The sequence below is a fragment of the Rhineura floridana genome, chromosome 2, assembly GCF_030035675.1.
Source record: "Rhineura floridana isolate rRhiFlo1 chromosome 2, rRhiFlo1.hap2, whole genome shotgun sequence".
Lineage (NCBI taxonomy): Eukaryota > Metazoa > Chordata > Lepidosauria > Squamata > Rhineuridae > Rhineura > Rhineura floridana.
Genome location: NC_084481.1, coordinates 11,148,576 through 11,169,518, shown reverse-complemented (window position 1 = coordinate 11,169,518; position 20,943 = coordinate 11,148,576). Strand labels below are relative to the sequence as shown.

General features: G+C 39.9%; 1 protein-coding gene across 9 annotated transcripts in view; it reads left to right on the top strand.

Annotated features, from left to right (window-relative positions):
* Positions 1–1,069: 1,069 nt before the first annotated feature.
* The window catches only part of USP40 (ubiquitin specific peptidase 40), a 75,010-nt gene continuing 55,136 nt past the window's right edge, over positions 1,070–20,943 (top strand). For 2 of the 9 annotated variants that reach the window (XM_061607780.1, XM_061607777.1), the window contains exons 1-12: positions 1,160–1,214; positions 3,737–3,952; positions 4,981–5,048; positions 7,453–7,566; positions 9,784–9,948; positions 10,924–11,070; positions 13,250–13,393; positions 15,192–15,321; positions 16,343–16,443; positions 19,086–19,193; positions 19,914–20,223; positions 20,662–20,758. In XM_061607780.1, the coding sequence (XP_061463764.1) occupies positions 3,757–3,952; positions 4,981–5,048; positions 7,453–7,566; positions 9,784–9,948; positions 10,924–11,070; positions 13,250–13,393; positions 15,192–15,321; positions 16,343–16,443; positions 19,086–19,193; positions 19,914–20,223; positions 20,662–20,758 (1,580 nt within the window). In that variant the 5' untranslated portion in view covers positions 1,160–1,214; positions 3,737–3,756. The other 7 variants (XM_061607774.1, XM_061607781.1, XM_061607778.1 and 4 more) reach the window with 7 other exon arrangements.

Below are 20,943 nucleotides of genomic sequence, written 5' to 3'. Positions count from 1 at the left end.
TTCATGTGAAGAAGACCAGTTAGAAAGAGTATGAACACCTGTCTTTGGTTTTATACATTTACATGTTGGTTTTCAGTCAAAACACCACTCAAAGTGCCTTACAAACCAATAAAATATAACAGAAGTTTTAATAAATAACACAATATCCAAAATAAAATGAGCAGCCAGCAACAAAGGTAAAATAAAGTAAATCAGAGACAGCTATCAATATAACATCCCCTGCCAGGTGAATAATTACTCAATATTGGAGGCTCACCAAAAGAAGCCAACAAGTTGTTTTTGTTTTGTTTTGCTAACTTTTTGGAGATGGATGAGCTAGATGCGCCTCCTAGAGATTTCTTGTTTTGCAAATAATTGTATTTCATTCTGGTCATTATTTAAATGTATCTTATTTCTTGTGTGCGAATCTTTGTCCCTGCAAACGACCTTTGATTGAAGCAATGAAATCTCTGACTGACTGACTGTCTGGCACAATATATTAATCTGTAAATTAGGCATATAAAACTAAAAAATGAAACATTTATTGATTTAAGCAAATTGAGTTAAAGTGAGGAAGACCTATTGAATGTGAATGATCACACAATTATTCTGAAATGGTCTGAAAGAGCTCAATATTGTGAATGAAAGTGGTTTTAATATATTGCAAATTAACTATTTTTTATTTGTTTGCACAGCTTCATCTACTGCTTGGAAAAGTTACTTCTTTGAACTACAACTCCCATCAGCCCAATCCAGTGGCCATGCTGGCTGGGGCTCATGGGAATTGTAGTTTTAAAAAAGTAACTTTTCCAAGCTCTGCATCTACATAACATATATTTTACCTATACCGGGAATTCTAACAATATATTTAAGTTGGGGGGAAAATAACGAGCGAGGAAGGGGGAAAAGGAAAGAATAAAGTAACAGAGAGCTGCGTAGAATAACTTTTCTGCAGTATTATTTACAGCACCTCCAACTTGGTGTACAGAGCGGGTAACTTTATGCGACTAGGAAGAACTACAATTCCCACAAACCATTGCGACCATCCATCGACGGAGCCAATGCAATTTAAGCCACGGCCGTAGGCTTCCACGGCGCTGTGCAAAGGACTACAATTCCCAGCACCCTCTTCGGGTTAGAGAGCAGGTTGGAGGAAGTGAAGCGGCCTTTTGGTGGGTTTTGTTTTTGGGCGAGAGAGGAATGACGAGGCTGGTCTGGCAGCTGGTGGTGCTGAGGTGTGCGGCTGGGCGCTGGGTGGATTTTGCTGCCTCAGGCGCTCTTGGGCTGGGCTGGGCTGGGGCGGGAATGGACAAGACAAGACAGCAGCTCTCTCCCCCGCTCCCGCTCCCTTTAAGCGGCGGGGGAGGGGCTGCGGGAAGGGAGGGGGGGAGATGCTAATACTTCCTCGGCTGGAGAGCCTCCTTTTTCTGCCTGTGGTTGTTTGGTGGCCGGTATGGGGACTCTTACAGCCTTTCAGGGACTGACAGCGTCAAAAGAAAGAGTGGCCCATCTTTTCACCTTTACAAGCACATGGATGGAAACCCTCATGGGCCTAGTTCTCAGTGAGGTGCTGGACCTGTGTGCCTGGGCGGAACAGAATGTGGGTGGTAGAGCTCACGTGATCGGCCGTGATCTTCAGAGAAGAAACGCATCCCTTTTCAGAGAAGACTAACATGTCAGGGAGAAGGGTCCCGGTCTCATCTTCTCCCTGGCACAGTTTAGTATGTGCACTTTTTTAGAGAGAGAAGAGACGTGCAGGCTGTATCATTTTAGATTGTAGGTGGGGCTCACAAAACTGGCACTTTGGGGAGAAGAATTCTACCCAAGCCCGCTTTACAGCGCTTTGCTAATACAGCGGTCTCAATTAGATGCAATTAGACTAAAGCCCCACTCATACGGCACTTGTTCTGGTTTTACGGCGGTTTTGGGCATCATGCACCATTCTATTCAGTGGTTTTCACTTTACAGTGGGGGTCCGGAACGTAACCTGCCGTATGGGTGGGGCCCTACTGTCTTTCTTTTTCTATGTGGAGGAAATTGTTTTGCATAGAGAAGCATGTCAATCATGCGAGCCACCACCTGGAGTCTGGAATGGCACAGCCTAGAACATGAAAATTAGGTAAACCAATGGCAAATTATAGTTTCTGTTGGGCAAAATAATTAGCATTTTAGATAATTTAGCATCCTAACCCAGGTTCTTACTCTCTGATATATTTTTTGTTAACGTGATGCAAATACTTGTATCTGGGCCAAAACTCACGTTTTTTTCATGCCCGTGTGAGCGTTCAGTATGATTTCCCCTTCACCACATGGGCCAGCTTATTCACATGTAGAGTTGGCATACTCCCAACTGAAAGTGCACAGCTGGTGTACAAACTATGTGAATGGACAGACTCATGTAATAAGTATGTTTAGGTGTGGAACATGGAATCTTTACATGGGCACGTGCTGCCTTGACTTCACGTTTTCTTCTACTAAGTTGCTCTTGGCCTGCTCCCTCTCTCCTCCCTGTTTGAGAGTTTCTCTTCTTAAACCTGGCTTCTCCCATTAATTATCCTGACCTTTGGGTCTCATTTGCCCCCCCCCCCACATAACTTGCCCTCTTTGAGCTTCTCAGGGTTGCATTATAGTGTGTGTACAGATTACTTTCTATGTAGTTGATAATTATGTAGTAAGTGGTTTATGTAAAGTTCTGTTAATACATAGATAAGCAAGGAAAAATTTGCATTTTAATCAGAAATCAGTGGAGCAGTAAAATTCTTCTTGCCATTTGGCAAGATATCGCAGATGATCAATTTATATATATACCTTGATAAATTGCTGCTTGGTAAAATAGCCATTTGTATTCACCAGTACATTTATTTCCACATGATGGGGGTCTGTGTGCAATGCCCATCATGTATAATAGGTTTGTTGTGTAAACTGGACTTGCTTTGTGCTTCCATGTCAGCACTATACATTACTAAATGAAGTTTTGCAAAATTGTAATAGGAAATATATTTCAGAAATAATATCTGTATGCCAGACTTGATAGCTGGTGTATTTAATGATGCTCTAATTTTGGGGCACATTCATACCAGACATTTATTCCACTTTAAACAGTCATGTCTTTCCCCAAAGAATCCTGGGAAGTGTAGTTTGTGAAGGGATGCCCTATACCCCTCACAGAGCTCCAATTCCCAGAATTTTCTGGGAAGAGGGGCTGACTGTTAAACTACTCTGGCCACTGGAGCTCTGTCAGGAGAGTAGGAGTCTCCTACTAACAGTACCTTTCACAAACTACACTTCCCAGGATTCTTTGGGAGAAACGATAAATGTCTGGTGTGGATGTCTGCAGCCTAAATATGTGTAGGACCCCCACACAGATTAAAACCTCCCTTGAATTGTCATTCTGTTCACTGTATTTTGATTTAATTTCATATTTTGACTTGAAATCTATGCAAAGCTTTAATGTTTTGCATGGAGTCATGTCAGAAGGATTAAACTCTCTTGGTAATGCATTTCAAGATGTAAATTGCCATAATGTCTCTCAGTCTTTAACAAGCTTATTAACAAACTTCAGAAAAGGCTTTCGTTCCTAGATACCTAATTTTATGACTACTTGCAAGGGGCATATATTATTGAAGTGTATTTCTTGTGGTTATAATTGTACCCCTAAACTATGGCTAATTTTTCAGATAGTACCAACATAACTGATGAAAATACAAGATTCTGTATTAAAAATTTTTTTTAAAAAAAAAAAACTTTTTCTTTAAAGGGTTGTGTTATAAATTCACAATGTTTGGGGATTTATTTGATGAAGACTTCTCCTTTTTGTCAAACAATCAATGTGGCAAGCCCAAGTCCAAACTCAAAGATGCTGAGTTACCTGTTCCTCGGGAAAACACAAATTTAAGTGGAATAAAAAATCAGGGTGGAACCTGTTACCTGAATTCACTTCTTCAGACCTTGCTCTTTACACCCGAATTTAGAGGTAAGGGATTTTAAAATTAAATTTTTTAAAAAGTTTTCTGCGCGTTGGATTTTTGTGTTATTTCACAGAATGTCGTTTGGTTTACCTTGCCTGCTATAGAGCCCAGGAATTAATAAAGACAAAACTTTTTCAAAGGTTGTATTTTTTAGTGGATTGCATACCAGGGAATCTTAGGATTGTAAAATTCATCAAAATGAAAGATACAAAGGCCTCCATTAGAAAACAACAAAAAGAGTCCTGTGGCATAATAAAAGATAGCAAATGATACTCGGAGATCATATTTTTAAGTTAGACCAGCCTTTCCCAACCAGTGTGCCTCCAGATGTTGTTGGACCACAATTCCCATCTTTCCTGACCATTGGCAATGGGAGTTGTGGTCCAACAACATCTGGAGGCACACTGGTTGGGAAAGGCTGAGTTAGACTGTACATGTATTTCCAGCATAAAATCTTGGCCTAGAGGGCTAACTAGTGATCTAATAGCTATAGCATGGACTGTGTCATATCATTCAGATTTGGATTTTGCTCCTTAATGTAAGTTGGTCATTACTACCTTGCCTGATCATCTGAATAACATTTCTCATGTTTATGTTCCTCATGATTATGTTAGAGTATCTCATCTCTCTCTCCAGATGAATAGGCAGGGTTTGCTTGCTTCCCACCCTTCCAAAATTGTCCTTTTTGTTTGTTTTCTTTGGAGAAACATGCAGTTGTGTGTTCTTGTTGTATTGGACTATCACAATTTGAAATGTTCATATACTTTTTGAAAAGCCAAATTGTGCAAGGAGCAGCAGCAACAACTTCCTCAGAATAAACACATCTTTTGTGCCATGGTAAATGGACAAAAGCAGCACAACAAAATTGCCATGCTAGCTGGTGCTGATGGGGATTGTAGTCCAAAACATCTGAAGGGCAAAGTGTTGCTGAAGGCTGATCTAGAGAGTTAACACAAGATTTCTATTTTCACACTTTTAAAAATTGTGTTGTTGCTTGGAGACTTGTTCTCAGTGTTTTTCTTCTTTGTTACAGAAGCACTCTTTTCCATAGGCCCTGACGAACTTGGATCTTTGGAGGACAACAATAAGCCTGAATCAAAGGTGCTCAGTTCTATCCTTTTAATAAATTCAAAACATATGAATTCATATTCATAAGGAAGAAGAATGTCTTTATAATTGAAAGCTGAACACACACATTTTAGTTCATGCAATCATATAATTAACAGCAGGGGTGTCGTTTTTTTCAGAATAGTTCTTAGAACAATTATTTGGGCAACAAAAGGATTTACAGTGGTGTATTCACATTTTGTGCTAATTCAGTAGTAGCATTATCTAATGGAGTAAATTCTAAGAGATTTAAAGATGCAGTTGCTATGTGGAGGCTTCTCAAAATTGATCTGGACAGCTAATAGTAATGTGTATTATTTTTAAATAATTCTACAATAAAAAAGTCAGCTGGATCCTGCCTAGTCTCATAATAGGTGGGGCATTTATAAAGAGATAAGATAGGAGAGGGCATAAGTAAAGCTTACTAGCAGGCCACAGCTTGGAAACAGATATCTGGAGGCAGAACATTCCAAAGACAAGGAATGGCGTACGATAAGGTCCTTATGGCAGCTGCCACGCAGCTTGCCTCCTCGCTGCTTCAGAACAGTCCTGTTGGTGGTCTGTAGCAATGTGGAAAGCCAGCATTTTACCCATGGTCCCCTCGGGACTGAAATGTAAAAGTTGTTGTAGCCAACTTTTAACTTTTTAAAAAAAGGTGAATTTGGGAGTGGGGTCACATAAACGTTTGCCTTCAGCATAGGGGACTGCAGGAGCAGATTTTAGGAGGGTACGTGGGAGGTGAGGGGCCGAGTCCTGTTGCACAGTGGAAATCCTTGTGCTGACATGGCTTGCTAGCTGAATGCTGCCCAAGGTTTGTTTATTTTAAAACAAGACAAAATTTGGGGAACCACAAAAATCCTCTTGGTGGTAGAGTCTGATAATTGCCCGCTGATTAGCCAGCGCTGGAAAGAGGATATATTTCAATAAAAAAGCTTATATAGTTCACATGAATTTCTTTCCAAAACAGCAAAAAAATTGGTGCACGCAAGTGGATCCTCATATTAGTTGCTTAGAGAATATATGTTATGAGGTAACTAATAAATACAAATAATATCACCACTATCTTAGCCCTGTGCACTTAAGAGCTGTGATGCATTATCATGCACAGGGGAAGGCCTGGCTTGTCCCCTGATATATTTATTTTTAAGAAAAGCAATTATATTGAGTTTAAGGAAAGTAATAATAATAATAATAATAATTTATATCCCGTCCTTCCTGCCAGAAGGAGCCCAGGGTCGCAAACAAAAACACTAAAAACATCTTTAAACATCTTAAAGATAAAACATCTTTAAAAATAAATACTTAAGATGTCTTTTTAAAAAAATCAAAAAACAGTTCCAACAGAGATGCAGAGTGGAATAAGGCCTCTATTTAAAAGGCTTGTTGAAATCGGAAGATCTTCAGTAGGCGCCGAAAAGACAACAGAGATGGCAAAAAGAGAACGAATTGATAGAATTGTTTCCACAATAAATACTTGCAATTACATTCCTCATTTGTATTTATATTTGTTAGGTTACATTTGTTACAGATTGTTATAAAGAATGCTTACTGATTGGCCAAATAACTTATTCTTTGTCGAAATGAAGACATAAAAAAGCATTTTGAGACAAAATGTTTTCACTTGGCTATTGAATGGGGTTGGGGTATCTGGCCCTCCAAATGTTGTTGGGCTGCAAGTCCCATAATCCCTGACTACTGGCTATAGCTGTTGAGAGTAGTTGTTGTAACATCTGGAGGACTATAGGTTTTTCACCCCTACTATAAATATGAACTAAACAGGCTAAACTACAATTTGCTAGATGCGTGATCCAGCCAAAGTTAAGCAGATGTCAATCTAACTGATATAATTGGAAGAGTTGCACCATATTTAATTCTCCCCCACTGAAATCAAAGTGACTTAAAAGGCTTTAACTTTGGCTGGATCACGCTGTTTGGGGGAAGCCCTATTAGTTATGCTTGTGGCCTGCAGAGATTCATCTTGCAGCAACTTAGAGGAGGGCCTTCTCCATGGTGGATCTTAGGCTGTGGAATGAGCTCTCTACTGAGATATGGCAGACATCTACTATGGTGAGCTTCTGACAAATGTTAAAAACGTACCTATTTACTCAAGTTTTGCCTGGCCTCTATAACTGTTCAAAGATTCCTAACTACTGCAATTGTGACACATTGTTTTTATTGGATTGTTTTTATTGTACATTGAATTGTTTCATTGTGAATTGTTTTACTGTATTGTATACTGACTTGGTGGTATTTTAATGAAAAGCAATATGTAAATATTTTAATAAATATGTTTCTGGGAGGCTGTTGGTTAGTTTCTACTTCACTGATACTTGCTAATCAAAAGTCAGCTTTTTATATTCAGATTAGCTTCTTAAAATATATTATCATTTTTGTTTAGGTTCGAATCATTCCATTACAGCTCCAACGCTTGTTTGCCCAGCTTTTGCTTCTAGAGCAGCATGCTGCCTCAACGACTGACCTCACTGACAGCTTTGGATGGAAAAGTGATGAGGTATGATATAGTATTCAGTGATAGCATTGCTCATAAGGTATTTTTTTTCAGTGTGTGTTTTTCCTTCCAGAAAGAAAAACGCAAACAAGATTAGACACCACTGTGTTATTTTAATAAATGTTTCATTTGCAGTCAAGAAATATATTTTATCAAACTACTGTTGTTTGGATCTTCATTGAAGGTAAATACCAATTTCTTTCAGATAGGTAGGCAATATGGTGAATATTTATATGGTATCACTACATTTGCAAGTAACTTCTCAGTCACTTTGGCAGTTTTCTCAATACTTTAGGCAAATTTTAAAAACATAAACATTTATGGGAAATTAACAGCATTTTACTAGCCTGTCTGTCTACATGTCTGTCTTTGTTAGTCATTTAGTAGCCTACAGCAGGGGGGAGCCTATGGCCCTTCAGATGTTTGTTTTTATTAAGGCAGTTATATCCCACCCTTCTAATATAAATTCACCACTTGCCGTGGCTTAGAACATTTCAGTTTCATTTAAAAAAGGCAGAAAAGACTCCAAACTCCCATCAACCCCAGCCAGCCTGGCTATGGTCAGGGGTGATGAGAGTTGTTGTCCAACACCATCTTGAGAGCTGCCTTTTCCTCACTCCTGTTTGCAGGAAAAACTTCTGCTGAACTGGAAGAACTGTTGATTACAGGCACGCAGGTGAATGGGTATTTACAAGCCTGACTTAAAAAGAAATATCCAAACATCGCTGTGTCCTCCAGTGTACATTTGGGTACAATTTTTTAAATAATTGCTACTATTCTTGATACATCATGGCTAGGGTTGTATCTGCCAACAGAAGCAGGTGGCTGGAAAGTGACTTTCTCATCACCTCCTTCCCTTGGTGGCTCCTCGAGTCCCTCCCAAAACCTCTTCACAGTGTTGGGGAATCCTACTGTATTTGTTGGGCTATGTGGGGATGAAGGGGGAAGGAGAGAACATGGAAAAAGGGGTAAAGCTCTCACAGAAGGTGTGTCCACCCAGTTCCCTGTGATCTCTCTCGCAGCCCCACCCACAACAGCCATTCAGCAGAGTCTCTTGACAGTCAGGGGAACCTTTTTCGGGAGGTTCATGGAGATGAGATAGTGGGAACACATCCAACCCTTTGAGTTTTTTCAGTTCACATCTGCAAATATTTAGTAAGTCTTTAGGATTTAATTTCATTGGTACATTATTCATCAGGGACAGCAAATTTTAATTGGTAGGCATAGAAGTTAAGGGCATGATTATTTTTGCGGGCTGTTTTGGTTGGGGTGTGTTTCTGTAAAAGGAAGTGAAAAACAAAATATTAATATGACTTTATCATCCAACAATAAGTAGCAGCTCATGACTGGTTTTGCTCTCTTAAAGTGCTTTCATACGTTGCTTTCAGTGCAGCTTCACCTTACCTTTGGAAAACACGAAATGTGCTCAGACTTAACAATAGTTAAATGAGGTCATGTGCTTCGGGCCCTGAACCAGAATTCTATGGCACACCATAGTCTGGCACGGGTGGCTAATGTGATGCCCTCCAGATGTTATTAGATTCCATCTCCTTTCAGCCCCAGCCAGCATGGCTGATAGTCAGAGACAATGGAAGTTGTAGTTCAACAACATCTGGAGGGCACAACGCTGGCTACCCCTGCTCTGGTAGATATGAGGACCTCCCATAATGTAATTCCATGTTTTAGAGCAATTGCCTAGAAACACCACAAAGATTTCTGAAGAGTCAAATATAATGGCAGATAAGCAATCACAGAACCGTCATAAGACTCTGCAGAGTTGACATGACGTCTGTGAAATGGCATGGCTTACTGCTATTCAAGAGGCTTAGGAGCTGTCCTAAATTAGGTTTCTGTGCATAAGTGGACCTACTCTACATTACAGGAGTCTTTGTAGTTAGGTTTCAAAATGTTCATATCTGCCACATTTTCTCCTTAGAAACCTTGAGTGGCATATGCCTGTGTATAGGCTGTGTCTTTATTAAGAAATCTTACTCCCACCACCCCTTTTAGTATTATTGTCTGAATGGAAATACTGTGATAGGCAGGATTCTGTGGAATTGCCAGCAGATCAAAGTTACGTGGTCAGTTACATTTAAATGATTAATATGTCAACAAGCAGATACTGCTTTTGAAGACAACCTCTTGTAAAATGTAGTATCTTTTGAAATGAAGAGGGAAACTGTTCATTTTCAACCATTTTATGTCTCCTCTGTGTTGCAGGAAATGAGACAACATGATGTGCAGGAGTTAAATCGGATTCTATTCAGTGCTTTAGAAACTTCCCTTGTTGGGACTTCTGGCCATAATCTTATAAAACAGCTATACCATGGGACTGTTGTTAATCATATTGTCTGTAAAGAGTGCAAGAATGTTAGTGAGAGACAGGTAAATCCATAGGCAAGTTTCAGAACAGTACTCTGTGCTCTCTCTCTGCACCACTGAAGTAATGAAATCCTGTTAGAAATGCACAGAACAAATTTTCATCAATTTAAAATTTCTCAATACAGCTATATATTGTTCACAACTTCATGTGATTATAAGAATCAATAATAGTTTTGAAAATAATGGAAAACTATTGTCTAAATGTAACCTTATAAAGGAACCGTAGTCCAGTTCACAACCTTGGCCCTGAATTTCTTATAATGATGATTAATTAATTAATTGCCTTCTACAGTCGTCTCAAGGTGATGTACAATAAAACAGTTAAAAACACAAAAGACAACATATATTTAAAACAAAATTGACACCTATGGCACTAATCGAGCTGGGAAAGCCTGTTGGAACAAAAAATGTCTTCGGTTGTCTGTTTCTGGAAATGCTGATAGTGGGTCCCTGTTGTATCTTGACAGGAATGGTATTTTACAGAACAGGGGCAGCCACATTGAGATCCCTGGTCCAAGTTATTGTGGAGAGGGTTCTGACATATTTGGAACTTGATGACAATCTTCGGGATTGCAGAGCAAGCCACAATTGTATATTTATAGCTTTTGCTGTAATTAACACAGATTTTGATCAGCAATAATCTTACAATAAGCCAAGATACTAACATGTATTTTGGCCAAACACAACCCTTTTGTGCAACCAAACAAAATAGGAAGTCTTCCATTTAACAAAAGTTTTCCATTGTGTCTGAACCAGGAAACTATGGTTACCAGCTTTGGAACAAGCCAAAATGTTAAACCATGGTTTAAAGTTCACTTAATTTTCCAGATTGTTCTGAACCCATTAACCATAGTTTACTGGCATAGGTGGGCTTTGTCTGTAGTTTTCTTAATACTAATATTATTTTATGAGCCATATGCCTAAATCTGTTGATTTTGAAACAAGGTCTTTCCTCTGCTCCCCAATACTGCTTTGTAGGAGGATTTCTTGGACCTAACAGTTGCTGTCAAAGATGTATCTGGTTTGGAGGAAGCCTTGTGGAACATGTATGTGGAAGAAGAACATTTTGAGAAAGATAACTTATATCGATGTGGAGCATGCAATAAATTGGTTGAAGCTACAAAGGTATTTTACCTGTATCATTTACACAAACGTTGAGTGTTCTTTCTAGCAGAACATCCTAAAATAAGACTCCTCATGTGCAAAATTTATTTAAATGTAGAATCCATTCATTGTGTCATGTGCATGGATTGTTGTACTAGATGATGGAAACTTTTCCTTGCTATAATTCGAGGGTGGGGAACTTCCAGCCCTTGGGTCAATCTTGCCTTGCCAGGCTTCCTCACTTGCCTCCCCTCTCTCAAGTCTGTTTTGGGTAAGCCATGGCCACCTGCCTTATACCTAACATCATACAGGTACAGACGTGGCTTGGCCAAAAAGGTGTGGGTTGTTCAAAGCCTGCTTGTACAGCTTCCAAAGCAAGACACACACACCCCATGCATCAGCCAATGCAAAGGGAGAGATTCTGCTTGGTCTGGGTGTGTGAGAGAGCACTCTGTAGAGAGCTCTCTTGCGCAACCAAACCCCACGCTAAGCCGCCTTGTTTCTTACATCCCCGTCAAGTGGCAGGGAGGGGAGAAACAAAGCTGCCTTTTCCAAGCAACAGCAGAAGAGTGGAGAAATCCTGCTTGCTGCTGTTGCTTGCACACTGCAGCCTTATTTCTTCCATCCCAGTCATGGCTGGGAGGGGAGAAACAAGCACTTTCCCAGCCCTATGTTTGGAGCTTCCCAAAGTGCCGAACATGGGGCTGACAATGCCCCTTGTGGTGTGGTTCCCAAGCACCCTTGGCAACCCCACATAAGGGATTTTGAAATGTGGGTGTGACAACCCATTTGTCAAATTTGACCTGTGAGGCTGATCCTGATAAGGATCTGGTCTGTGGAGCCAAAAAGGTTCCTCACCCCTACTATAATTGAAAAAAATGGCCAGTTATAATCTCAAAACTCAGTGGTGGATTTTTGCTTGTTTATAGAAACTGTTGAGTTAAGTGGTCCTGGAGTCTTTGTCCTCACCAGTGTGAGAAAACTAATATTTTTTTCTTACTTGCTGTATTGGAATCTTTCCTGCAAGAAAATATAATAATCTGAATGTCTGCCTCTACAGATAGCATTTCCTATCCCTCTCTTTACTGGAGGGCTTGTGTGTTTAATCCTGAAAATAGCAGCATGGTTGGTTGCTTTTATAAACTAAGGGCAGGATCTGCTGCTTTTTTCCTCATTGTGTAGCCTGCTCTTTGGATCCTCCTTTCCCTGAAATTTTTCTCATTGCTTCCTCCCCCTCCCCTGGCTCCCACAACTGCTCTAAGTATTTCTTTGCCCTTAGCAATGCTTTGTAATTATCATGTGCAGAACCATGTGACTTCCTCCAAGATGCACATAGATCTGCATCACTCAACCTGCTGCCCTCCAGATGTTTTGGCTGGGGCTGATAGGAGTTGTAGTCCAATACATCTGAAGGGCTTCAGGTTGACATAGATCACAGGAGGGGCAAGTATTCTATTGCGCTTGTGGAAGTCCTTGTCTTAAAACTAGCAGATTCTTAAAGGAACTGCAGGGGTTAATTATTGGAGAACTGTGATTAACCTACAAATATTGTTTAGGGTCCCAGCACAGACTGTCCTGGCCTGCTTTTAATTCTTATTTTCTAAGACGTATTACTTGGATGTGAAAATATGATTTGATTTTAACTTATCCAGAACATTTTAAAACATATTCTCTTACTAAATACTCTTATAGTTACTGTAAACCGCCCAGAGAGCTTCGGCTATGGGGCGGTATATAAATACAATAAATAAATAAATAATAAAATAAGTTTGTTTAATTTATAGATTTTGCTTGTTCAATTCTGCACTGCAAAATGTATTTTACGCCAGCTTGTCTTTTGCAATTATTTTCTGTGTGTTCTGTCTTATTCCTGGAATGTTTTTATATTTGTTAAATTTACATCCTGCCTTTCCATTGAATTTTCCTTATGACAATAAAATACAAATATAGTAAAATAAAATGCATTAAAGCGGAATAAAATAAAAAGAAACAATATAAAAACAAATCTTTAGTCTAGCCTTTCCCAACCTTGGGTCCCCAGATGTTGCTGGACTATGACTCCCATCAGCCCCAGCCGGCATGGCCAATGGTCAGGAGTGATGGGAAAGTCCAGCATCCTCTGGGGACCCAAAAGGTGGAAGGCTGCTTTTAGTCTCTAACATAGGACTACTTTTTAAAATTTTTAATTATTATTTTACAGTCTGCTAAACTACGCAAGTTGCCTCCATTTCTCACAGTCTCCCTCTTGAGATTTAACTTCAGTTTCGAGAAGTGTGAACGATACAAGGAAACAGGCAGCTACACATTTCCAATCCGGATAAACCTCAAGCCTTTTTGTGAGCAGGTTGAACTATTTTTATGTGTCTAAATTTTTGTGCTTGTTCATACAACTGTCTATAAATTGCATAAAATTCAGTCATTAATTTTGTTCTAGATGATTGTGGCTGTCCTCGTGTTTGCTAGTACAGTCTTCACTTAATTCTGTCCTAGACTTAATTTAGTGCTTTCTACGGCCATACTGGTCCAACCGCAGACCAGCCTCAACTGCAGAGAAGGAGATCTGCAACATCCTATGACTCTTCAGTAGCTTTCCAAATCAAACTTCCTTTGTTTTGGGTTTGCTCCCTAAACAAATTTTAATCAATCATATTACTTGATTAATTTACCAATTAAATTTACGTATGGGTCGAACCGTATTTCTGAACTAAGAAGCAAACTTTCTTTGTTTTAGATAGTATACATATGCTGTAGCTGCCATTATCTTGGAAGAGGACTTCTTCCTATGTGTGAGAAAAAGGAGAATGCCTCTCTTAAGATGGGTGCTTGCCATCTGCAGTTTCGCTTGTATTTTTTTTTAATTTTGCTACCTGATTAACCAGAGGCACCATTTTAGTTATTAAAAGTCTCTTTTGTTCCCGATAGTTTTGATCCACACGATAGACCTCCTTTTCAAAGCCCTTAACAGAGCAATCCTATAAAGGTTATATGCCAATTATCCTGGTGCTTGCTATGCTGGCAGAAAGGCTGCCATATCATACACCCACTCAACCCAGGACGAAAGAGAAAATTCAACATAGAAAATACAAAAACTGCAGACATGCCCACAGCCTCCCTGGAGACAATGTCAAAGTCCACCAATTGGAGACTGTGGAGGGATCCAATGAACTCAGTTGACAGGGACACAGCCCTGCATCACAACACGCAGACAGACAATAAAGGGGCTGCTAGCTGTGAGTGTAGAGCAGCCTTTCCCAACCAGTGTACCTCTAGATGATGTTGTTGGACCACAACTCCCATCAGCCTCAGCCAGCATTGCCAATGGTCAGGAAATATGGGAGTTGTGGTCCAACAAAATCTGGAGGCACACTGGTTGGGAAAGGCTGCTCTAGCCAGAGGGCACCCTCTGCCAATGGTCAGGGATGTTGGGAGTTGGAGTCTAGAAACACCTGGAGAGCCTCCACAGGTTTCCCAACACTGCTTTAAATGATTCCATTTTCTTTTATTGTATCACCACATATCTTTAATGTTTTGAATCATATTCCTGAGATAAGGCAGTATATTTCAATCTTCTGCGATTCAATATTTTATGTGGCACATGGTGACCTGCAAAGCCAGCATGAAATATCAGAAAAGCATGTTGACTCTTTGTTGTACAGGTCGCACTTCTCAAGGCACTGTCACCATAACAACATGCCCACCACTGGCAGACAATGTACTGGTGTTCTTCAACTTTGGGTCCCCAGAACTTGTTGGACTGCAACTCCCATCATCCGTGACCACTGTCAGTGCTGGCTGAGGCTGATGGGAGTTGTGGTCCAACAACTTCTGGAGGCACACTGGTTGGGAAAAGCTGGTGTAGAGCATTCAAAGGTGCAGGAGTGTGCCTGGAGCCAGTAGGTTGTCAATACCATATACAAACAGCTAAGAAGTTGTCCTCATGGTAGCTGTCTATACTGTGAAAGTTGAAGTTCTCAGGTTGTGGGCACTCAGCTATACCCCTAACATTGGAATATCTATGTGATGGCCAATATGTGACTGCTTTCCAGTGCAATGTATTTTGTTTTTCTTGCTCTGTCCTAATTGTTTTTTCCTCTGTTGAGAAAATGATTTTTTTACTGTGTGTATATTATCTTTCTTTTTAGACTGAGCTGGATGATTTGGAATACATGTATGAACTTTTTTCTGTTATAATACACAAAGGTGGCTGCTATGGAGGACATTATCATGTTTACATCAGAGATATCGATGAATTGGGAAACTGGCAGGTGCTAGTAAGTCAAGCTGATTTCTGCCATTTGGATACAGTTTGCAACACACCCCTAAAAAACCAGCCATATTAAAGCATTGACTTCTATATGTGGACACACATAGTGGAGTGAAGCATCTGTCTCTCGTTTATATGTTTTCATTCCTTCAAGGGGCTCAGGGCGGCATATATAGGCTTATCCTATTGTATCTTCATGTCTGCATTAGAGCTGTGCCACAAGACAGTTAGATACAGTCTCTGTCATGGTGTCTAGATGAGTTTCCCTTTTGTTATTTTCTCAGATACTCAACACAAAGAGACAAGCTCATATGCAGTTAGGTCTCTGACTATATTCAGCATTTGTTCATTGAAATAAATTCTGATTTGATTATTTACTTCCCTCCTAAGGCATCTCATTTGTGATTAGATAAGCAAAAATGGCTTCTAGCAGAGCCTTTTCAGAGGATGCTAATACTCTGCTACAGGTTTTGTTCAATTTCAGCACCAAATCTTCATTTCTGAGGCTAGCCATCTCATATCTGTTGCAATGTAAAGCATTGCTCTACGCTTAGGAGGGAACAAAACTAGGTTAAAAGAGCCAGTGCCTTGATTCAGTAAGCCAATCTCAAGCTGGTATTGTGCCAAAATCTGCCTCAGATAAATCAAGCTAAATTTATTTGGTGAATAAAATTTAACATTGAGTAGTTTCTCTAGCATGTGTCAATTATATGCAGCCTTTTATTATCTCCTTGTGGGCCACAGCTGAGTGTTTAATTGGCAGAGGGAGAGGGATGGTGGAAATGGAGGTTGATATAGATTAATAATGAAATAAGCAAATAAAAAGTTGGGTACATAGAGAATTTCACATGATGGGCTACTATTGGGAGGAAGGGCAAGATATAAATCTAATAAATAAATCATACTTTTTCTTTTCCTCAATCGGTTGGAAGGCAGATAGCCAATAAAAAAATGCTAGTCTTTCTTTCGCACAATAGAATGCACAGTTCTGTCTTTCTGGATTTTTTAATAAGGTGTTCTTTTTCTTGGAGGAGGAAGGCAACATGAATGACGAAGATAAGGATAAGGATACTGAAAATGCCAAAGAGAAGGAAAATCCATTACGAGACCTGAAAAACATCTTAATGGAGGTAGAGTATGTCAGAATACATTTTGTGTTCCTTCATGATATTTAAACTGGAATACATTTCAACGCTGCTATTTAAGTGCAGCTCTGAGAGTGAACATCTGAGATTTTTATTTTGAAATATTGATGTTCAAGATCCATTGAAGAACTTTATGAAGGTGTGTTGAAATAATGTTCTTCATTACAAAACTTAGCAAAACCAAGTTGCTAACCTGAGTTCTGACTTTGACACAGTTTTCCACTTATGTCCTTCACCTTCTGACTTTTGTACATAAATCAAGACATGGATAAATAAATGGAGTCAGCAACTGAGACATAAAGAGGTAACTCTGTCAAAAGTTACTTTTGCTGCTCACACTGGGGAGGATCAGTTTGTGTCTTGGAATGAGCAGGTGAGGTGTATAATAAAGCGGGAACATAAGAACGTTTATTTTATTTATTTAAAATATTTCTATCTTGCCCTTCTACCCTAAAATAGGACATTCAGGGTGGCTCACAATAAAATCATGCACACTAAAATACATAAAATATAGTTAAAAAACGTAGGGGAGTGATATTAAAAGGTGACTAAAGAGATAAAACTTAAAAAGGGGGGGAAATAAAATCAGTTTCAGGCTCAGACTTCAGTTCCTCCCAAAGGCTCTTTGAACAGGATGGTTTTCAAAAGTCTCCAGAACGCCATCAAGGAGGGAGCAGAGTGGGCTTCTTGGAGCAGAGTATTTCAGAGCTTGAGGGCCATGGCTGAAAAGGCGATCTTCCACATGCCTTCCAGTCTGACATCTTTCATTCTAGGTGCGCAGAGGAGACCAGAGATGGCTGATCTTAAATCATGGGCAAGTACATATGGGTGTAAGCGGTCCCTCAGGTACATTGGTCCAAGGCAGTTTAGGGCTTCAAAGGTCAGAACCAGCACTTTGAATTGGTCCTGGAAACAAATTGGGAGCCAGTGGAGTCGATAAAGCACAGGGGTGATATGACCCCCATGCCGCAATCCAGTTAACATTCTGGCTGCCGTATTTTGATCCAACTGCAATTTCCAAACTATTTTCAAAGGCAGCCCCGCATAGAATGTGTTATACTAATCAGGCCTCGATGTCACCAATGCATGTGTCACTGTGGCCAAGTCATCCACTTCCAGGATTGGGCACAGCTGGTAGATCAGTTTGAATTGGCCAGTAGAACTCCTGGCTCCCGCAGACACCCGATATTCAAACAGTAAGGCAGGATCCAGTACTCCTCCCAAACTGCGGACCTGCTCCTTCAAGGGGAATATGACTCTGTCCAGAACAGGTTGCAGCCCTATTCCTGGCACAGCTTTCCCCTCCCATCTTGTCTGGATTAAGTTACAGTTTGTTGGCCCACATCCAGCTCTTCACAGCCTCCAAGCACCAGTTTAGGATGAGCACTCCCTCTCCGCAGTCATATGGTAGGGAGAGATGGAGTTGTGTGTCATCATATTGATGACATTGTACTCCAAATCTCTGGACGACCTCTCCCAGTGGTTTCCTATAGATGTTAAAGAGCATGGAATGGAAGAGAATGGAATCCCACAGGCCAGTGGCCAGGGGTTGAGCAGTAGTCTCCCAGTACCATGTTCTGTAAAGCAGTTCCTCCCAATCCCATCCCAGCTAGACAGCCCAGAAGGATACCATGGTCAATAGTTTCAAAAGCTGCCAAGAGATACAACAGCACCAACATCATCATCATGCAGGGCAACCAAGGCAGTCTCTGTCCCATGACCAGGCCTGAAACCTAATTGGAAAGGGTCTAGTTAATCCTATTCATCTAGCAAAACTTGGAGCTGAGCAGCCACTACTTTCCCAATAACATTGCCCAAGAAGGGGAGATCAGAGACTGGGTGGAAGTTGTTAAGATCTGCAGGATCTAACAAAGGCTTCTTTAACAAAGGTCTTATCCCTCCTGCGGCTTCTGACAACTGGTATTCAGTAGCATACTCCCTCCAACTGTGGTGGCAGACCACAGCCATCATGGCTGTTAGCCACTGATAGCCTTATTCTCCATGGATTTGTCTAATCCTCTTTTAAAGCCATCCAAGTTGGTAGCCATCACTGCCTCTTGTGGGAGTGAATTCCATAGTTTATTTTCTTTTGACTGTCCTGAATTTTCCAACATTCAGCTTCATTGAATATCCATGAGTTCTAGTATTATGAGAGATGGAGAAAAACTTCTCTCTATCCACTTTCTCCATGCCATGCATAATTTTATACACTTCCATCAAGGCACCTCTGACTTTCTTTTTCTGTCAACTAAAAAGCCCAAAACATTGCAACCTTTCCCCATAAGGAAGGCGCTGGATCCCCTTGATCATTCTGGTTGCCTTTTTCTGAACCTTTTTCAACTCTACAATATCCCTTCTGAGATGAGGTAACCAGAACTATACACAATATTCCAAATGCGGCCATACCATAGATTTGTATAACAGCATTATGATATTGGCAGTTTTATTCTTAGTACCTTTCCTAATGATCCCTAGCATGGAATTTGCCTTTTTCACAGCTGCCGCACACGGGGTCACCTATGTTTGGGACCAGATTCAGCTCCTGCACCGCCATTTCTCTGTCATTGTTATGGATAATAATTCCTTTTATTATCTTCAGTTTACTCAGTAGTTATCTGATCTTGTAGGAAGAGTCTAAGGAAATTGCTGTGGATCGGTTGGCACAGAAACTTTTGGAGAAAAAAAGTGTGTCCTGGAATAAGAGATACCGTAAGCAGCATGGACCGATACGGAAGGTATTATGTGAAGAGACTCACATTTTATTTCTACTAGATTTAATCCTATTGACCTTTACAATATTTGGTTAATTGGTTTTTATCAAAGCCGTTCCTTAGATTATGGAAAAAGACTAAGTACGAATGGTAATATTATGATGAAGTATGCAGAAAATCTCCAAGTTGCTAACATATCTTACACATATCTTACACATATCTTACCTACATGTAAACAGGAAAATTATGTTAAATACATTGCCTTCTGTTAGTAATTATATGATGTAACTCTTTTTTTGTTGTTGTTGTATTTTGGAAAGAAAATTTAAAATAAATAAATAAAAGATGGGGAAGGTCGATATTTGGAAGACCCTTTTCCTTTGCATCTCACTTGATTAACTGCTGCTTAGTATTGACAGTGGTTAGGCTTAAATGTGATTTCCTAAAATAAGCCAACTTCAAACTATTGTTTATGAAACTCTTTTGTTTTAGTAAACTATAGTGAAGATTAGCTGAAGCTTAGGGTAAGGATGTAATGCTTAATAGCGAGTGGTTAATTGAAAACAGAAGTGAGAGATTCTGTAGGTACACTAGAAGAAAAATGGGGGTGCAAGCTCATGCAGCCAAATCCAGAAAAATGTCCTTCATATAAAAAGATAGATAATTAATGGATAATAGCTTCATAATTTAAATGGGATTTTAAAAACATCTATTAGGTGCTCACATTCATCTTTTATCATTCAGTTTTTGCAGAGTCATTCTCAAACATTTCTTCTAAGTTCTGATGAAAGCAGAGTTAAGCTGAATGACCAAAGCCATAAACTCCATTTTGGATCAATGTCCCGAAGCCACCCTCAGAATGGTGATGTGAAGATGTCATCAGAAAAAGTAACAACAGGTTTAAGGGAATACTCATCTGAATCCCATTGGTTTGATTTGAATGACTCCAAAGTTCAGCCCATCAGAGAAAGAGAAATTGAGAAGCAGTTTCAGGGTAATGAGAGTGCCTACATGTTGTTCTATCGAAAATCCCAAATGACAAGACCATCTGAAGGTACAAAAAGTATAATGTATAATTTGGGGCCTCCATATTACTTTTGGTTATTTCCTTTTTAGTAGTCAGTCATGAAATGCCTGTTTACAGAAAGTTTAAAAAGACAAAATGTAGGAGACAATTGTTGAAATAACCTAGACCAGAATATTTCACTGACTTAAGTAGCAAAGCTTGTCTTTAAGTGTGAAGACTGTAGCCTTAACAAAGCAGTTGTGATCTGAGCAATTCGCTTTAAGGAAATAATTTCCGTGATCCTCCAGCATCTTTTTGAAGAACAGAGGTTACCAGAAATTGAGTGAATTTCTTTTAGTGTGTAGTTCAATAGACTGCAGCTAAGAGAAGAATTCCCTAGTGATGTCAAAAGGCTATACATGAAGCCCTGAACTTCAGCACCTCCTAGCCCTTTTAATGCTTTTCAGTTGATGTTCATTTAATCAGATCCTTTTGACACAGCTCGAGGAAATCCAAGATACCGGGTCCCCAGCCACCTCTTGAAGGAAATGGATGCTGCTAACATCAGACTGCAAAAGAAGAGGTGAATCAGCTCTGGTATAAAATGTATAGTCTATAGTTCTTGCAGGGACTCAAAACAGGAACGCAAGGCTCTTACTGTCATCTTCCAGACTTGGAAGGCTCTTTGCTCCAGCAGAGGCTGGAAAGGGAAGGGAGGTGATTTTTGCAAAAAACAAACCATTTTCTTCTGCAGTCCCTTCAGTGCCA